General features: G+C 39.7%; 2 protein-coding genes across 6 annotated transcripts in view; both read right to left on the reverse strand.

Annotated features, from left to right (window-relative positions):
* Window positions 1-695: 695 nt before the first annotated feature.
* ARF4 (ADP ribosylation factor 4) lies at window positions 696-12667 on the reverse strand. Its single transcript, XM_030043532.2, has 6 exons — window positions 12222-12667; window positions 5277-5357; window positions 4655-4764; window positions 3192-3263; window positions 2541-2666; window positions 696-1646 (listed from the first exon to the last, which is right to left on the reverse strand). Exons 1-6 carry the CDS (start codon window positions 12286-12288, stop codon window positions 1560-1562), a joined length of 543 nt encoding a protein of 180 aa, XP_029899392.1. The 5' UTR covers window positions 12289-12667; the 3' UTR covers window positions 696-1559.
* Window positions 12668-15562: 2895 nt separating this feature from the next.
* DENND6A (DENN domain containing 6A) overlaps window positions 15563-17793 on the reverse strand; it is a 37601-nt gene continuing 35370 nt past the window's right edge. For all 5 annotated transcript variants that reach the window (XM_030043528.2, XM_030043531.2, XM_030043529.2 and 2 more), the window contains one exon: window positions 15563-17460. In XM_030043528.2, the coding sequence (XP_029899388.1) occupies window positions 17329-17460 (132 nt within the window). In that variant the 3' untranslated portion in view covers window positions 15563-17328. The remainder of the gene's footprint in view (window positions 17461-17793) is intronic.

The raw sequence follows: 17793 nt of genomic DNA on the forward strand, positions 1-17793 counted from the left end.
GAAATCATGCTTCGGGTTCCTGAAGACATACAATCAATAGAATAGAATATTTCAGTTGGAGGACTGAGCCATATTTGCATCCATACAGCAGACAGGCAATAGAAAAATAAATTTTGAAATACCCATTAATGTTAAACTAAGTCTTTTGAACTACAGAGGTTTAAGGGGGCAGAAACATGAAAGCAGACAGCAGCAGTTGCATAAAGCTGATTTTTTGGGGTGACTATCACCATTAATATAACATTGACTAAATCCCTGTACAAGTGTTCAAGTTAGGTTTCCAGCTAGCCATCAACAGAATTTGTGATTCTCCTGCGGGAACCCATGTTGGTTTTTAAATGTAGATATAGCTATGAAACAGACATGCATGCTTTTCAGACAGTTCATATTTGTTTTATTACAATTTTTGTAACTGTTAGTATTTTCATATCTGGACATCTTAAAAGGAATTTTAGATTTACAACTTCAGAAGACACTTACAGAATTATTTAAGTCTTCAGGACAGCTACTCTACTGCACTGTATACAACTTCGATGCCCACCTTCCATGTCCCGCTCTACATAGCTCCAAACAGGTGAAAATCTGACACTGATGTTCACATTCAAGCTGCAGGAAAGCTCAGTATATGGAAAAAGAGTAAGTAGTAATTTGCAATTCAACTATTTCAGGAATCAAGAAGAGCGTACACAGAACTATACATTTTATCATTTTATTAGGAATAATTCCAAGTGGGTTATGAAGAAACTAATCCATTGAGTTTGATGAATTTTCCAAAATTTCTTTATGAAGATATGTTCACCAACAAACAGTAAAACTTCAGCAGAACTATTATACACTGGGCAAAAATAGTCAGGCTGATACCAAAAAGCAACATGCAACATAAAAAAAAAAAAAGATACAATATAAAGGAAGACAATCTGCTGAATATTAAAAACAACCTCAACATGAGCTCTTCGCAACCAGCACAGAACTATTCTACCCATCAAATCCAATTCACACAAAGGCAAGTTGGGCTGACAGAACCCAAGGATTAATAAAATGTTCCTCAGTGCAGTAGATTTGTATAGTGTTTTAGAGCATTTCCTTGGCTGGAACAAGCAGTATTAGGAATTCTTTTTGGCAAGGGAGAGAAATAAATACATACGGAATGCTACATTTTTAAATCAGCAGACTGTCTGAGGAATGAAACAGGGCATCAGTAAACTAAAAGTAGCGGGGAGAAAAAAACATTAATTTATTGGGGCTCAGAAGAGTATTCAAAACAGATCTTAAAGATGTCACAATAACTATATTCAGGCATTTAGGCTAACAAGGGGAATAAAATCAGAAGATACACTTTTTCCAAGTTAAGGAGATTTTTACCCAAGCATATTGCTACCTTTGCAACATGTAGCTCGGTAAACAATAATTGGCAACAAAATAAGTTGAAACGCTGTAATATCCTGCCCAAATATCAGTTCCAGATACTGTAATAACCAAGATGCAAACTAATTTTGTTGTAACAAGCCTAGACCACTTATATCAAACATGTCCCTGGTGAAAGAGTCATCCAGTTTGAGTTAGCGTTTTGAGAGTTCATTTGACAGCCAGTCAAGTCCCTCATACAGACCAGTTCCTTGCGTAGCACAGGTAGCCTGGACATACCACTGTTAATGTAGAACACAAACAGAAATTAAATATAAATACTGACAAAATGCAAGCTAAGTTATCACAGTATGTGACATTCAGATACACACTCAGTGTTCTTTAAACACTGTTTCGTGCCATAAGTAGAGTAAATATTGAACGCATGGTATTTTTTAAAGTTTTGAAAAGTATATATAAAGCAGATGGGGTTCAGACATTATCTGGAAACTCAAGTGTTGTCCTACCAAATTCTAGAACACCATCTAGGGCATCAAGAAACAAATACAGAACTTGCATTTGGTTTATATGCTGAAAACTAGCTTCTTGTTTTTGAAAGACTGCTTTTTAGGAAATGGGTCATGGAATTATCTAAATCAACAGACCTCTAAAACATCTTCTATGGATACGATCTTAGCGTGTCAACATACAGACATTAAGCGAGTATTACAGAAGGCTAGATGGTTTATGTGAAGCAACCCTATGTCTCAAAGGCTTGTGCAGATGGAATCTAACAATTCAGGAGCTACTTAATTTCTTCTCATCTTTGTAGTGGTGAGAACGCAGAAAGCATTTTCTCCCCCATAATAACAAATATTGAGAAAACGGGAAAGCCCACCACATACTTTGTCAAACATGTTTGACAGCTGTATTTCAGTGACAGACTGGAATATTTATTTTTCCAGGAAAAGGTGAGAGATGAAACACCTGCAACAGCTATACACACTGGATTATACTCCTAAATCACTTATTTTCAACAGGGACCTTAAACTATGCAGTACAGAGTTTAATAGCAGGTATGTGCACCTTTTTACAAAAAGAGGTGAGAACTTCCCTTTCCTTTAAAGGAAAACTTATGTTTATGATATATAATAAAGGAAGACAAGAGTTCAGCAAGCAGGAAGTTTAGCACTTACAGTTCTGTTACGCAGAGACTGAAGACCTAGTTTATCTGTCATTTCACTGATTGCCATGGCATTTGGCAGATCTTGTTTGTTTGCAAACAGAAGCAGCACTGCATCTCGCAGCTCATCCTCCTGAAGCTAACAGAAGACACGGTCATGTTATTAAATTAGCTCAGTTAAGTACTTCAACAAGCACTAAAGAAACCTAAATACTGGTTTAAGGGTTATAAACATTTTCATTCTTACTCCTGAAGTCACTAGTAAGTACTAAGTGAAATGGAACTAGTACCCAACAGAACTTCTCCTACAAGTAAGGAAATATTCTTTCAATAGGCAGTTTAAATTTACTGGCATCTTGCTGCTGAAATTCTTAGCACCGATTTGTTTTTCCAAAATTCTTTCTTTCTCTGCTGCATTTCTATTATGGTTTTAAGACAGAAAGAAAGGTTCTGACACATTAGTAGTTCTTGAGCTAAAGCTCTCTACAGAGTTGTAGTTACAACTCAGTGCACTACGTCATCCAGAATTACCAGGTGAATACGATATGCACTGTACAAACTCCCTAAAATTTTAAAATCCTAAATCCCTTGGGGAAGCTGACGGACATCCAAAAACATGACAAGTGAGTTTAACAATCGTATGTCAGAAGGTATCTATAGTTACCATTTTCTGCAGCTCTTCTGCTGCTTCCTGGATTCTCTCTCTGTCATTGCTGTCTACCACAAAAATGAGGCCCTGTAAGAAGTTAAGCAGTTTTGAAAAACCAATGTAAACATACAATACTATTTTAAAAACCAAAAAACTCATATTGAATATTGCGATCATCCCCTTTCTTAGGTAAGCAAATTTGACAGAAATTTCTGTTTAAGCAGCGCAAGATGTCTATCTGAACAGCTATATAATAAGTTTCAACTGCAGAATAAAGCTAGGCCTTCTAAATCAATAAAGTTAACATACACAAATGTTGGTTTACAGATTACTGTGGGATTCATTAGTTTGGGGGGCGGGGGGAGACTCCAGCAAAATTTCAGAAGCTAACTCTCCCCCCTCCCTTTTCACTCATTGTATCACATTAAATGCAGCAAGAGAATTGCAACTGCTTCACCATCTCATGTTTCACTGAAAAAAACGCACACCCTTAAAGTAAGGCCTGAATTTGTTTTAAAAAGTTTGTACCAAACAGCACGTCTCATGGCATCTCTGTTATTCAAGTGTCCTCCTTACACACACACACTATTTACTCTTAAAATTTCAGTCTGAAAGCCTTACATTTTATCGTTCTAAGAAAAGAGAAGCATCTTTTAAAAATATTTAGTGACAGGGCTGAATAAGGAACTGAAATTAAGTATTAGTCTATTCACAACAGTACTTTGCTAGCTCCTTTTTGTCAATCCAGACTTCTCCATTTTTCTGCACCAATCACATGCTTTATGCTGCACAGAAGTTTCTTGGAAACAATTCTATATTCAACACAGAAAAAAAAAAAAACAAAACCAAAAAACCCACAAAACAACAACACACTCCCAAAGTTTCCTGATACTAATAAGCAACTTACCTTACTACTTGTGAACCAAAGGAAAGAATCACATTTATGTCACCAAAAATGACAGCAGTCACATCAATAGGAAGCTGACACTTTCTAATCAATTGGTAACAAGATCTTTTACGCTATTTTTAGATAGTCAATGTACTAAATACACTGATATAGCACAGCAAAAGCTGTATATTTTAAGGCTGATTATTAAAAAAAGAGTACGTAGAAGGGTGTTTAAACAGTGACAATCTTTATGCATAAGGCAATGCCAGTTCAAACAGATCAAAGCATGGATAGGGTAAAGTTGAAGAGTTCCTCGCAAACAAAGCAGCTGCTCTGGCACATTACAGAACACTGGTAGATCCTAGAGGACTTCATCCTTGCCAGGCTACACTCATGACTAGACTTGAAGCCTTCAGGGTAACAAACTAGCTTAAACTAGAATAAAATCTGGGTATCCCTCAGCACTTGCAGGAAGTGGTGAGGAACCTTTCTGAAAGGAAAGCACAGAGGACAACTTTCCACATATACTCTACAGAACATGAGACTTTACAAAACAGGTCTTTAACTATTGCCATCTCAGAACTCTTACCTGTGTGTTTTGGAAATAATGCCTCCAAAGAGGTCTAATTTTATCTTGACCACCAACATCCCAAACTGTGAAACAAATGTTTTTATATTCTACCGTTTCCACATTAAAACCTAAAAATAAAAGAGGTAAGTAATTAGAAATAGTTAATGCTAGTGTTAAAATGTAGTTCTAACCACGTTAAAGATAGCTACTTCCTAAGTTATACTTCTCCCAAATATATATAAAATGGCTTATCAGAATTGAACTGCTAGATCAAGAATAACATTGACTGAAGTAGAGAAAAAAAATATTAAACGCTTAAATTCACGTACACTACCTTTGGTTCAGCAAATCTTTCAGCCATGAACTGCTAGAGGGTCATGATGTTTGGTGGAAGTACTGCTACTTAATCGGTTGCTATACTCCTGAGCACCTGCTACTGGCCACTATCGGACATAGGATTCTGGTCTAGATCTATCTTTGGTCTGACACATTTACATTATGGCAGTACTAGAAAGCCCATGTTCGTCTTGATTCTTACACTAACAGCAAAGATAGCAAATCCCTATGCTCTTCAGAAGCCCATCTCTAAAACACAAATTTAGAGTAAAAAGAATGAAGACATGAGAATTGGTTATCTTACCAATAGTGGGAATTGTGGTGACAATTTCTCCTAGTTTCAGTTTATAAAGAATAGTTGTCTTACCAGCAGCATCCAAACCAACTAGAATAAAGAGAAAATTTGATTTAGTTCACAATATGAACTACAACCTGCTAATTTTAAAATATGCCATTTTACATGCAGAGTATTAGGGGTTTTTTTCTGAGAAGAAACACCTTTTTAAACACTCTTAAGTCATTGTTGATATACTACTGTATGTTTCTCCCCATCTCCTCTACCCAGCACTGAGAGAGAGAACAAGCAATGAAGAAAACAAGCTCAATAACACACTTCCACCCACAACCTACAGGCTCACAAGTTTCTAGTCACCTTCCTTCGTATTTGTGTTACTTAATTAAGTTTTATCATTCACTTTCAAAGTTTTTTCTGTCTAAGTCAGGATGGTTTTAAATGCTTAGCAACAATCTAGAAGCAGCACACAGTTTCTAACTGATCACGTTTGCTACTTTGCACTCAAGTTGGAGAAGGTCTCACTTACTCAACCTTCAGCTAAGGCCAGTTTCACATGCACCTGAACCAACAGGCACTATCCATAGAAGACACTTCAGTCCCCCTTATTCCAGTCTCTTCTCCCTTTGCTAAAACATTTCTTTTGCATTGACAGAAACACATAAATTAGGAAAATCCTGTCGTCCCTCTGCATATAGCCTAAGGACTGTAACTCTTCTTTAGAATATCAGTTCTATTTATTGAGATCCACTAGGATGCTTTCATTAGGAGTCTCCACTTTCAAAATTTGCTCTTCTGTTTCTACAACAAAACTTAAGCTTGCTGTTTTTTCAACGTAAGCTATGTGGTAAATATGTGATCCTTAAAAAAGAAACCAAACCAAAAAACAAACCAAAACTGGAGCCTCAAAGACATTTTTTTGAGAAGCATGACCAACACCACAGGTGCACACTGTTGTTTTCTAGAACTGTCTGTGCAACTGCTCATTGTTAGGCATTTCAGAACACAGAAGAGCAACTCAAAACACAATTCTTTATGTTAGAATCCAATGCCTAGCACATCAGCACCTAAATAAACAGTAGGTACTGAACACCACAGCAACGGTTTGAATAAAATATCTATTTGTGAAACTTAAAATAGTCAATAAAATTTTGCCCAAACAAAAATAAAACCCCCATCAAAGAATTAATTAAATAATACTTGCACAAGAAACCAAATGTTATCCTTGTTTGATAACATTCTTAAGTGTTCTCAGTTAATTTCCTACTTGGTGATTGTGATATATTAACTTTAAGTGGTTTGATGACTTGACTATTAATACAACTGTTTCCTTAGCATTACAATAAAATGGAATTAGAAATTACCTGCTTATTCAGAATGAAACCAAACTCTTAAAAAGCCGCCTCTTTCTCAAGACACAAACTGCTGTTACAGCTAACTAATTAAAAAAACCTATCTATAATTGTCCTGTATCTGATACTGTAAACAGGATTATATGTGCCAACGCAGTTTCTTTGGTATTATCGTTGTGTGTTTAAAAAAAAAAAAAAAAAAAAGTTGTTCTAATTGTTAATGTCATGAAGGGGGGGAGGAGGAGGGGGGGCAGAATCTACCATCAAAACCAAAGCTCCTTCAGGGGTAATAAGCTCCCAAAATGCTCAAATTAAAATTTAACAGTTTTACATTTGCTATTGTCTAAGTGTTGGGCTCTTAGAAACACACAGAAGCATGAACAAAAAAAAAAAAAAAAAAAAAAGGTAAGACATGGTGCAGCAGAAGTTTCACAAGAGCTGGCAAGTCATGAAACCTGTAAATGTCAGCATTTTCCCTACACCAATAAAGTTTTGGGTAGCCTTAGAAAACCCTTTAAGCAAACTCTGAAACCCTCGAATACTCCATCTATGCTGAAAAACTATGTTTTTGATAGCACAATGCTTGAAGCCCAACACTATGCTCACACAGCTCATCTTCAAGCAAGCATTTGTAGGGTGCCTAGATCTTTACAAGAAAATATAATGCATGTACACAATATGTATGTGATAGTTTTCGAGTAAATTAAGATAGTTTAGTGAACCATCAATTAAAGCTACTCATACCCACAAACTCTTCCCCCACCCCCCCCAAAAAAACCCCAAACAGTTATCAGTAGAACCAACACTGACAAGATTTGTTAAATTTAGCAATGAAAGAAAGATGGTGTTATCTACACAAATGGTTTTAGTGTATTTAGGGGTTATACTAAAGATACAGACAACGACAAAAAGAAAAGAGCTAATCTCATTTCAAAGAATATACACAGGGTATTGAGAACCATTTGAAGATATGACTCAGAGTTAAGAAATTAGAAACTAGTCAAGAGTTTTAAACTATTTGCTAAATTTAAGAAATTACTGCCCCAGTTATCCACTCTACTCTTTTACCAGGACTCACCAACACCTCAATGGTGTTGGCAGAAGGCTACATTAGCTATGTTAGCGCAAAGCCCAGAGACTTTGCTTAAATCCACTCTTATCCTCAATTCTAATTAAGCTGTTGGACTTTGCACTGAGGCAGGCTGAGTTATGGACATGCGTTTTCTTCTGACTCCACACTTGAGACAGCAGCTTTTAACTAAGGGAAGGCAACTCTGCAAATCACAATGACCCTATTTGCAAAACCTGCCTCTTTTAGCCAAATTGCTAATGTTATGAAGTCTAAACAAGCAATAGTCATCAAGAGCATAGCCTCCATTCATACTTCTTACTCCAACTTGCCATTTAGCACCCTTTTTAGAACAAGAAATTTCATAACACCAAATCACATTTAGTCTTTTGAGCTACTAGGAAGCGTAACTATTGCTTTTAGCAGCCCAAGAACAAACACGTTTACATTTGCACTGAAACACTAAATGTAAATCTATGAGCTACCTCCATGTCATAAAGTTTAAGCTGATTTAACTATCAAGATTAAAACTTAAGTCTTAAATCCCCCAATAATGTAAATTTCCAATTCTACATTTTCACTCTGATTCCATTACCTGACTGACCATCAACAAGACCAAGGCGTAAGCATCTTGATGTGGGTATGATGGTCAGCAGTTGTACCACAAAGCATAAAGATTACAATCAAGTACAAATGGGAAGCACAGACTTGCACTTGCAACCATTTATCTTTAAACGGAGTCAAATATCCTCTTCCTCTAGCTGGAGAAAAAATACCTATAATGCTTTCAGTTGCTCTTAAAACCATTGTGGTTCTAAGCCCTTTACTCCTCTTAAGAGTGTTTTATTCACAGCCTGTCAGTTGTGTTTCTAAATCTCAAGCTTGTAGTTCACTTGTCCCTGGGAACACCACCCCTGTGACCCCACTGCATTCCTCATTTACCAACTTTCTACTTTGATCATTGGTGGCTAAATATCAAGCTGCCTCAGTTATCACAGCACAGAGCTTCATATAAACTATAGATGCAGAAAAATTGAGAACTGACTTTTTAAAAGGAACCCCCATCAAGACCAATAGATTTTGGTTGTCAGATTGAAATTTCCAAAGTTTACTATAGAATACAGCACGTTGCCACTTCTAAAATGAATGTTTCCCATAATAAGAGAAGGGGGGGGGGGGGGGGGGCGGGCGGAGGGAAAGAAAAAAAAAAAAGCAGCTTCTACTGTATTTAACCAATTTGTGACATTCAAGTTACAATCAAAAGCCAGCTTAAAAAAATGAAATTAACGAATCCCAATTTACTACAGGTTTGTATTCCTTCAGTTTTCTTTCACCTTTATACCAGTTCTCTCAAAACTTATTTATCCTTTACACACTATTCCTCTTTCAGGTTTCATTTCAATTGGTAAGTCTTTGTGGGACACGAGGGGCCAATTCTCAATACAGCTTCTCAAGAAAACACACACACACAAAAAAAACCCAACAGCATGCAAACCAACAGTGGTTTAAAAAAAAAAAAAACAAACCACAAACAACACAAAAGACCTCAAATAAAAACAGCTAAATGGTTTTGTGCTGTACAGTGACACAATTCCCGAAGAATCTGACAAATTCTTCCCCAATGTATTTAATAATTACCTTTGTATTTGAAGCTCCTGAGTAGCTATTATCTCAGTTAACACTTGCACAACTACACCAAGACACAGAACACTAAATTATGATACTGAAAGGTGCACAATGAATCAATAACTTTTTTAAGCACGAGAAACTACGAGCGAAGAGTTTTACAGACAGGTACGTGTAGGGTTAGGACTCAGTTTTTCCACTCTAATGCCCCCATTGCCTAGTTTAAGTCATTCAATCCTATCCTACAGTTACTTCTTCTCCCTCATGTTACTTCCACCTATAAAGAAGACGCAGGAATTATTTTGCATCCATTTCCTCAGAATGTTAACTTAATATTTCTGAAAAATACTTAATTATACAAGTGCACTTTTTAAAAATAAAATTTCAGTAACAGCATACCATTAAATGTCCACCTTCTATCATGAATGTAATTTGAGAATATAAAAGCTAGTATGTCATGTTTGCTGTTGGTAATGGTACCTGATGAGAAATACTCAAATTCTGCAGAACTCAGTAACACAAAGTCTGTCTTAATAGCTAAATTAATTCTACTTTATCTTGAATTCTGCAGAAACAGAAGAAAGCTGTGAAAGGGAAGTCTGAATTATAAATTAATCATCTGTTCATTATCAACTCACCCATATAATATTTTCCCCCTAAATATTTCTCCATAAACACCTTACCCCATAAAGTTACTTCATTGGTATACTACATACAAAAACTTAAATGCCTAGCCTTGTACAGCTCATTTTCAAACCATACACTGAAAATTATCACCCTGAGGAGAAGTTTAATTCAGTCACAGTATTAATTCAGACACCTCTCCTCAAAGTGCTGATATATAATGTAGTATGCCATGAAGAGCTTCTTTTCCATGTTACAGGTATAAATGAATTATGTCATATCCAATATAACATATTCTGCTTCTAAACATCCAGTTTAGGTCCTATGATACACTCTCATCACAACATAGCAAAAGTTTTAGCCTCTTATACTACATAACAAACATGGTGCAATCTCATGCTCTGATCCAGTCCTGTATTTGAATATAATGCCTTAAAATCAAAATTATTAAAAAGCATTTGAACAAACTGCTAGAAAGTACAGCTCCCTAACTCATATCTAACCTAAATTTGAACTGATTACCTACCAATGAAGAAACTAAAGTCTTGCAAGCTGTTTTGATCTGCATGACATCGCTTTCCTGTTCTCATTATTTTGCAGAATGCAACAGAACTACAAATACCATAGACACTATCTCATCCTACAGTCAAGCTCATTTGAAGATTCTACTTCATTCATTCAGAGTCGTATGAAGAGTCTGGCTGCAAGGGAGACAGTCAAATCACTTCCTTGAAACCAAAAGATGTACTAAGTTGTCTTGAAGACAAAAACTACCCAGGTTATTTTGAAATGGATGAGAGTCTCTAATTTCAAACAGAGAAGATACAATAAAAATTACTGTGCATGCAGTAAAGAACTCTGTCACCACAAAATGTATGGAGACCATGGAAAATTATAATTAAAAAAAGCTTCATTATTGTGTCTGCTGCGCATACCCAGGCAGCGTTAAGGATGAGTTGCGTGCCAAGAAGTTTCACAGTTAGGACCTAGCCCCATCACTGGCTGTATTGAAGTGAGCACTTCGTGTAATTTCTTACGACAAGCTACTTCAGTCAATGACCATGAATCAAGTTCCATTCCCTCTGGTAACAGAATTTGAGAAAAATTTGGGGGTTAAGATCTGTTTGTACATAAAACTTGCAGGAGTGGGTAGGTGGGTGGAAGAAGGCAGGAAGGAGTTGAAGTGGAGAAGGAAATACCGAATGCAGTATGCGCTTGCTTTGACCTTTTGAACTGTAATCTTAAAGTGAGAACCTTCAAGAGCCACTTGCTTCAACTCTTACACAGTCCGTGTCAAGAGAACCACAATCTAATTCCAAATAAATAGTTACGGGCAGACAGTAAAACTAAGCAGGCGCCGGAACAGCAACCTACTGGGTTTTATGGTTTTGTACGTGAGGTACAAGAGAATTAAAGCACACAGTTGCTATACCGAAATGTCCTTTCACAAGAGTCAGAGATACAGGCTGAAAATTGTTGCTGAAAATCGGCCATTATATGGCAATTTCTTAAGCTCTCGGTGTCAAACACACCAGGCTTTGTCACATCCTGTTCGAAAAGCCACACTGCTCGGGCAGGAGCGGCGTCTCCAGGCCGAAGCACAACCGCACCGGCAGCGCGGGGAAAAGCAAGGCGCAGACCTCGCTCGCCTTTCGGAAAAGGGACACCCTCCTCCGCCCGACGTACTTTTCCCCGGCAGGCGGGCACCGGCTTCACCTACTGCAATTTGATCTTTGTTCTACGTTTTCGCTCCGGCTCAACGCAAGCGGAAACGCAGGTGCAAAGAGAAGGGGCTGAAGCCTCGCACGCCTCGCTGCAAACCCCGCAGAAAGCGGGGCTCTGCCTCGCCCGGTCCAGCGCAGCCGCGACCCCCGATCAGCGGGACTCGGGGGCGGGGGGGGGGGGGGGGGGGGGGGGGCACAAGAGAGAAAAAAACGAGACCACGGCAGAGAAAAAGGAAGGGCAGACATATCCCGATCCCCACCCCCTTCCCCCACCGCTCCTTCCCTCCTCTCCGCTCGCTCACTTACCAACGACCCCGCAAGCCCTAAGGGAAGGGGACAGAGGGGTGTCCCGCCCCCCCCCCCCCGCGCCCCGGGACGGGGCAAGCCCCCCCCCGCCTTGAGCCCGCGGCCCCTTCCCACCCGCCTCCCCTCCCCCACCGCGAGCGGGACGCGTCCGTGAGGGAGCGGGCGGGCCTGGCGTCGGCCGCGGCCGCGTAGGGCGCAACGGCTGCGGCGGCGAGGCTCCGGGGGGCGGCGGCAGCGTGCCGCCGTCGCCCCTTACCCATGAGGATGCGCATCTGCTTCTTGCCGAAGAGGCGTGAGAAGAGCGAGGAGATGGTGAGGCCCATGGCGGCTCCGGCGCGGGGCTGGGCGGCGGCGCAGGCAGCGAGAGGAGCGCGGCGAGGAGGGAGGGAGGAAGGGAGAGAGGGAGGGAGGGGGAGCGCGGCCCGGCGCCTGTCTGCGCTCACGGATCCCTCCGCGAGCGAGGAGGCAGGCTGCTGAGGCGCGGGGTTCGCCCGGCGGCGCCGACTTATAAGGCGCGGGCGGCAGCAACGACGGCGGCAGCTGCTGCTCTGTGACCGGGGAACCTCGCTCGCTCGCTCGTTCTCTGCCACGTCACGCTCGCCACGGCCGCCCCGGCTCCAACGCGGACAGAATCACGTCACGCTCGCCACATCCCCCGGCCGCGGAACCACCCTTCGCCACACGGCCCGAGCGCCCAACGGCAGCGGGGACTACTACTCCCAGCGAGCGCTGCGCCCGCTCCGCGCCTCGCTCGTTCTAACCGCCGCTGCCGGCGCACGACGGGGGATGTAGTTGACGGCTTCCATCCCGCCTCGCCGCAGCTTCCGGCCGCCCGGGGCAAGGCGGAGCGCGGCATGCCGGGAAACGGAGTCCGCCGGCCGCCAGGCAGCTCCTCCGGCCGAGGCCGAGCGGCCCGCCGCCAACGGCCGGCCCGGAGCACCGCCCGGCGGGGGCCCGAGCGCCGCTCCCCGGGGCACCCCCACACCCGAGTAGTTCACCTCACTGCAGCTCCCGCTCCCGCTGGGCTGAGGCTGAGGCACGACAGCCAACAGGGTCTTCTGCCCCAGGGCCGGAGGAGAGCTCAGAGCACCAGAGAGACGTAGGGGGTTCAGGGCAAACCAAATCCTCAGAGGACCCCCAAATACACCCTAGTAGCAACAGAGCCGGGTAATTAAAAAAACCCAACCTCCATCACGAGAACGCTGATTACCAGAGGATCTTTTTCTTCCATTATTTCTATAACCTGGACCCTCGGCTGCGGAATCAAGGCGAAACACGGTGCGATCTCGGCACCAAAACAGCACGTGGCTTCTCAGCCAGGAAGCAGCAGACAGATAGAGGGCAGTTAGATGGGAATAAAACTGAAACAAGCCATGGTTTTTTAGAAGCATGCCATTTTTTGAGATACATTTGACTTCATAACCAGCTGTAACAGCTTCTTTCACAGCTACTGTAAAAAGCCCCCAGTATGGCAGTAATTAAATTTGGGGCAACATAAGACGAGCTGCATTTAATACCTAAGTGACTGAGCTCCCTCTCCCAAGGAAGCATTGGTTCAATCAAAAGCCCTACAAATGTTCAAGGGAGTTATAGCCTACCTATGCGAATTAGAAACTATGTCAGTACACAAGAGCTAACATTTTTCAAACAGAAGCTATTTACTTATCTTCCATTAAAGAAAAACATCTTTAATGGTCGTGATAAAAGAGACAGTCCTGGACCAGATGCTAACAGTAGACAACTGTGAGTGAAACTCAACTTCGGCTGTTCTTTTCTTATGTGCCATGTTGAGTCTTACTCAGGTTTTAAATTGTGTTCTTCTGAACCAAAAATCTGTTGTAAATTAAGATTGAGGGTTGTATTTTTATAAAATTAAAATATCATGTATTTGAAACTTAAATCTAGTTTGTAAGATATTAATATGATCCTGATGAACTATTAGATTTCAATTTCCTCATAGTTTTAAGGAGTCCAGTTCTACGCTTCCAATACTTAACAGTTTCCTATTCAGAGCACTCAGCATTTTTACTTTTGTTTTTGGCCATGGAAATTAAGCTTCCCTGAACTTAGCTGAGGATAAGTGTACTACAAAATATTTGAAGGACTCTCTCTGAAAGGTTACTTCCCAGACCATCAAGCTGGCATATTCTTACTATAGCTACGTCATTCATAGATACCTTCCATTATTTCAGTTGTTTGAGTACAATCTAACAAACATTTGCTTTAGAAGTGATCGTCAATAATCAGCGTTTCAACATTAATGTAAGTGGTTGCTCTGTATAATCATACATAACTATTATTCACAACATATTTTTGGTTCACTCTCCTTGACTCAACTCATGGATGTTAGCACTGTGGAAGGACTAGCTGCACCTTTACCATATTTGATTGCACTCCATCTCATGTTTTGGTTCTTGGCATTATTTTTACATTGTTTAAAAGAAACCTGAGAAGTCTCAAAGCTTATGTGTGTCCAGTTTACTCTCCCGTTACACTAACTGAGGCAGTCTTAACTTTTTCTGATGACCCAACTGGGGCCCTTGATCTTTAGCATTTCTTTATTCAACAGCTGCTACCTCTTTTGTAGGACCCTTTCTAATCACCCAGGTATTCTCTCCTTCACTTAGGGACTTTTTCCCATCCTGGTCCAAACAATGTGTGGGTATACATACATATATATATAATTTTTTTTTTTTTTTTTAAAGTCAGGTGAACACTGAGGCAAAGTTACAGAAACTAGTAGTTTTGTGCACAGCCCTTTAGCTGTCAAGCCTCAGATGAATGAGGTAAAGGCTCTTTACCTGTATTTTAAGCACATTGAGTTAAAAAAACAACAACAAAACAAAAAACAGGGGTGGGAAAATTCCAGCTCACCAAGTGGGCAACTACTTTCTGCAACAGATATAATTCCGCTGTTGCAACACTATGAATGGCTGAAGCATCCCTAGTCAAAAGATGCATGCTCAGTTTAAGAGGACTGCAGGGAGAAAGGACAAGATCAGAAACCTGCAACAAGGAAAGGCTGTTCCTGTTGTAGTGACTACATTTTGCCTAGACTTGTGGTTATAGGTTAAGGTCCTTTTCAACCACCATTACTAAAAGCATTACAAGTCACTGAGGAAGACGGCAAACAACCCAGTACAACTCTTCTTTTTGCCTTTCTTTTGAACAAGATTCTAATTCTGTTTAAGCATCTAGTTATTCAGGGATTTAAACTAATACCAACTCCATTAAAGAAACTGGAATTGAGTTTTGCTTGCAGTCTACTTCCCACTACCATGTTTCTCAAAGGCCTCTCAGATGTGTACAGGAAATAAACTGCAGATTGGGTGAATTTTGCTTGGAAGCGAGTCCCTGCCATTTGCTTTCTTGAGGATCCTGCAGCTCTATCATATTACAACTATGATGCGTGATCAAACTACACCACTACTCCATCACATCAGGTAGTTCTGGGCACCTAAGAGGTACGGCTTCATCAAGTCAGACTAAGCAGCAGTCTCTATAAGCTGCTGAACAGCTTTGCTTACACACAAGAGGGGAAAACCAAACAAATCGCATCCATCATCTAAGTCACATTAACTTCCAAAGAAAAAAAAATAAAAATCAAACCCTTTATTTTCTTTTACAAAAATACATATTTGCAGTCATGTGATAGTTATCATAGTTGTTACCAGTTTACATGGTTCCGAGAAACTACACAGTGCTCCAGGTTAAATATTTAAGATAATTTCGTATAAGAATGGCCACTTACTAATTTCTAGATTAGAAATGCTATTCATCGGGGTGTGCAAAAAAAATTTGCAAGTTAGAAATTAATGCTGAAGTGGTGTAGTTTAAGTAACATAATAGATACATTAAACTTTTGGTCATGAGTAATTGTATACAAACCATAACAGTATTAAAATACATTATTTTCATAAAAATACTGTTGTGACACTTGATATCTAAATAAGACATCTTTAGAAAGATGATATGAAATATTTATCATACAAAAGCATATTCTTATAGCAGGATTATGTCCTAAGTTTTTAAAAATTCTATCCAAGCACTTAAAAGCAGAGTTTATTTTATAACTGTGATCCACTTGTCATATAAAAGTGTATGCTGTGTGTACACTACAGCATTAAGTTTATTCTACTTGAAACTGGTCAAAATATAACACTGCATGTGGAGCAGCTGAGTTCTTATATACCACTGAAACTTGTTCAAGAAGATAAACATCACATTCTTGTTGGTTAATATGCAAGAGGAAATTACTCTTTATGCATGTCTGCTATATGCATATACTGAGAATAATTTTATGCTACAATCTTTTCTTGCCACAGTTCGACCTTTCCATAGGCTTTTTTCAGCAGAAGCCAACATCATCTCCCTCCAGCCCCATTAACTCCTCAAATACCCTACTGGTATAAGTAAAAAAATAAAGTTAAAAAAAAAAAAAATTATAACAGGAGCTGACTGGTATGATCTCCAGCTGAAACAGATTGTGTATCAGCTAACTCTACTGAAATAACCAATTTTAAAATCCATATTAGGACACTGTGTTTATTTCCTGTGATGAATACTGCATGCTTACATTTACACTAGTGATACACTTTAAATCCTGAATGTCAGCAGTTTAAAACCACCAATTAGTATACAATTACTTTAAGGCATGTGAGTAAGAGCACCCTAATTAACTGACATTGAATGGAAGAGACTTCTCTTCAGGAAATTTGTCAGCTGCCTTCTCTTCTTTAAAGATGCTAAATTAATATGGTTTTGGAAAGATGGTAAGAAGGAGAAAGGAAGAACGTTAAGAACCTATCTGATTATTTCAACTGTCCCTGAAAGTTTTGAAAGCAATGATTTACCAGTAAAATGCCTCAACTATAATGTATTCTGACCAAGTCACATAATATGTCAGTTGGACTTACCACTAGATGAAAACTTAAAAAAAAAAAAAACCAAAAAAAAAACCACACAAAAAAACCCCCAATCAGATACTACATCAACAGGACAGTACAGGATCAATATTGCTTACCCCTGAGTTAACAGGATTGGGTATAGCAGCACCAATTGGAAAACATTCTGCAATGCCAGCACTGCACTGTGGTCCTATACTGTGGTATAGTCTCATTATGCCCACATTTTTCTTTAAGAGCACTTATTTCAAACATTATTAGACACAGGAATTCCTTCAGTTGCATTGGTATTTAAGTGGAAAAAACCGTGAAAACAGTATAGTGGGCTATACTATTAGTACAGTCCATTTGTAGTGTTAATATACTATTTAGAGCTGTGTTCCAAACTTGGTAAGCCACTGTCTTCTGTGAAACTGTATTTGCCCTTTTGTTTTCTGCACAAAAATAGCCCAGTAGAAATCACGTTGTGCCAGTTTTGAGCAAGATGTCCTGTAAGTCATCTGGAAGTGCTAGTATAATATCATTGATGTGCATCTGCAGCTTTTTCAGCGTGTCAGTTTTCACAGGAAGATGTTCTCTGTCAGCCTGCAACTGCAAAGGTACAATACAACATGATTTCTACTGAAAATGCAAGTTTACCTTAAGACACACCAAAGCGACATGTTAGCGAATCTGGAAAATTAATTCCTTGTTTACTGACTGAGTAGGACTTTGGACAATAGCAGGTTTCCTCAACAACCACACAACAGCATGAGCTAATGCTGATTTGGACTTTTAGTAATCACAAGAAAGTTTGACTTTCTTCTTTGAGTATTCAGCCTTGCTCCCACTCAGATCAGTTACAAAATTCCAACTAGTTTAAAAAAAAACCAAGATCAGTGCAATGCTTCCAACATAGCTGGACAATGCTGGGAAGCTAGCTAA

Source organism: Aquila chrysaetos, chromosome 20, assembly GCF_900496995.4.
Source record: "Aquila chrysaetos chrysaetos chromosome 20, bAquChr1.4, whole genome shotgun sequence".
In the NCBI taxonomy this organism is placed as follows: domain Eukaryota; kingdom Metazoa; phylum Chordata; class Aves; order Accipitriformes; family Accipitridae; genus Aquila; species Aquila chrysaetos.

Excerpts from the sequence above, each read along its gene's own strand:
- ARF4 (XM_030043532.2), bottom strand. The coding sequence starts at position 12,288 with ATGGGCCTCACCATCTCCTCGCTCTTCTCACGCCTCTTCGGCAAGAAG. Across the intron at positions 3,264-4,654 it reads ATTATTTCCAAAACACACAG|GGCCTCATTTTTGTGGTAGA; the intron begins GTAAGAGTTCTG and ends AACTTCTTACAG. Across the intron at positions 2,667-3,191 it reads CAGAAGAGCTGCAGAAAATG|CTTCAGGAGGATGAGCTGCG; the intron begins GTAACTATAGAT and ends GTCTTCTGTTAG.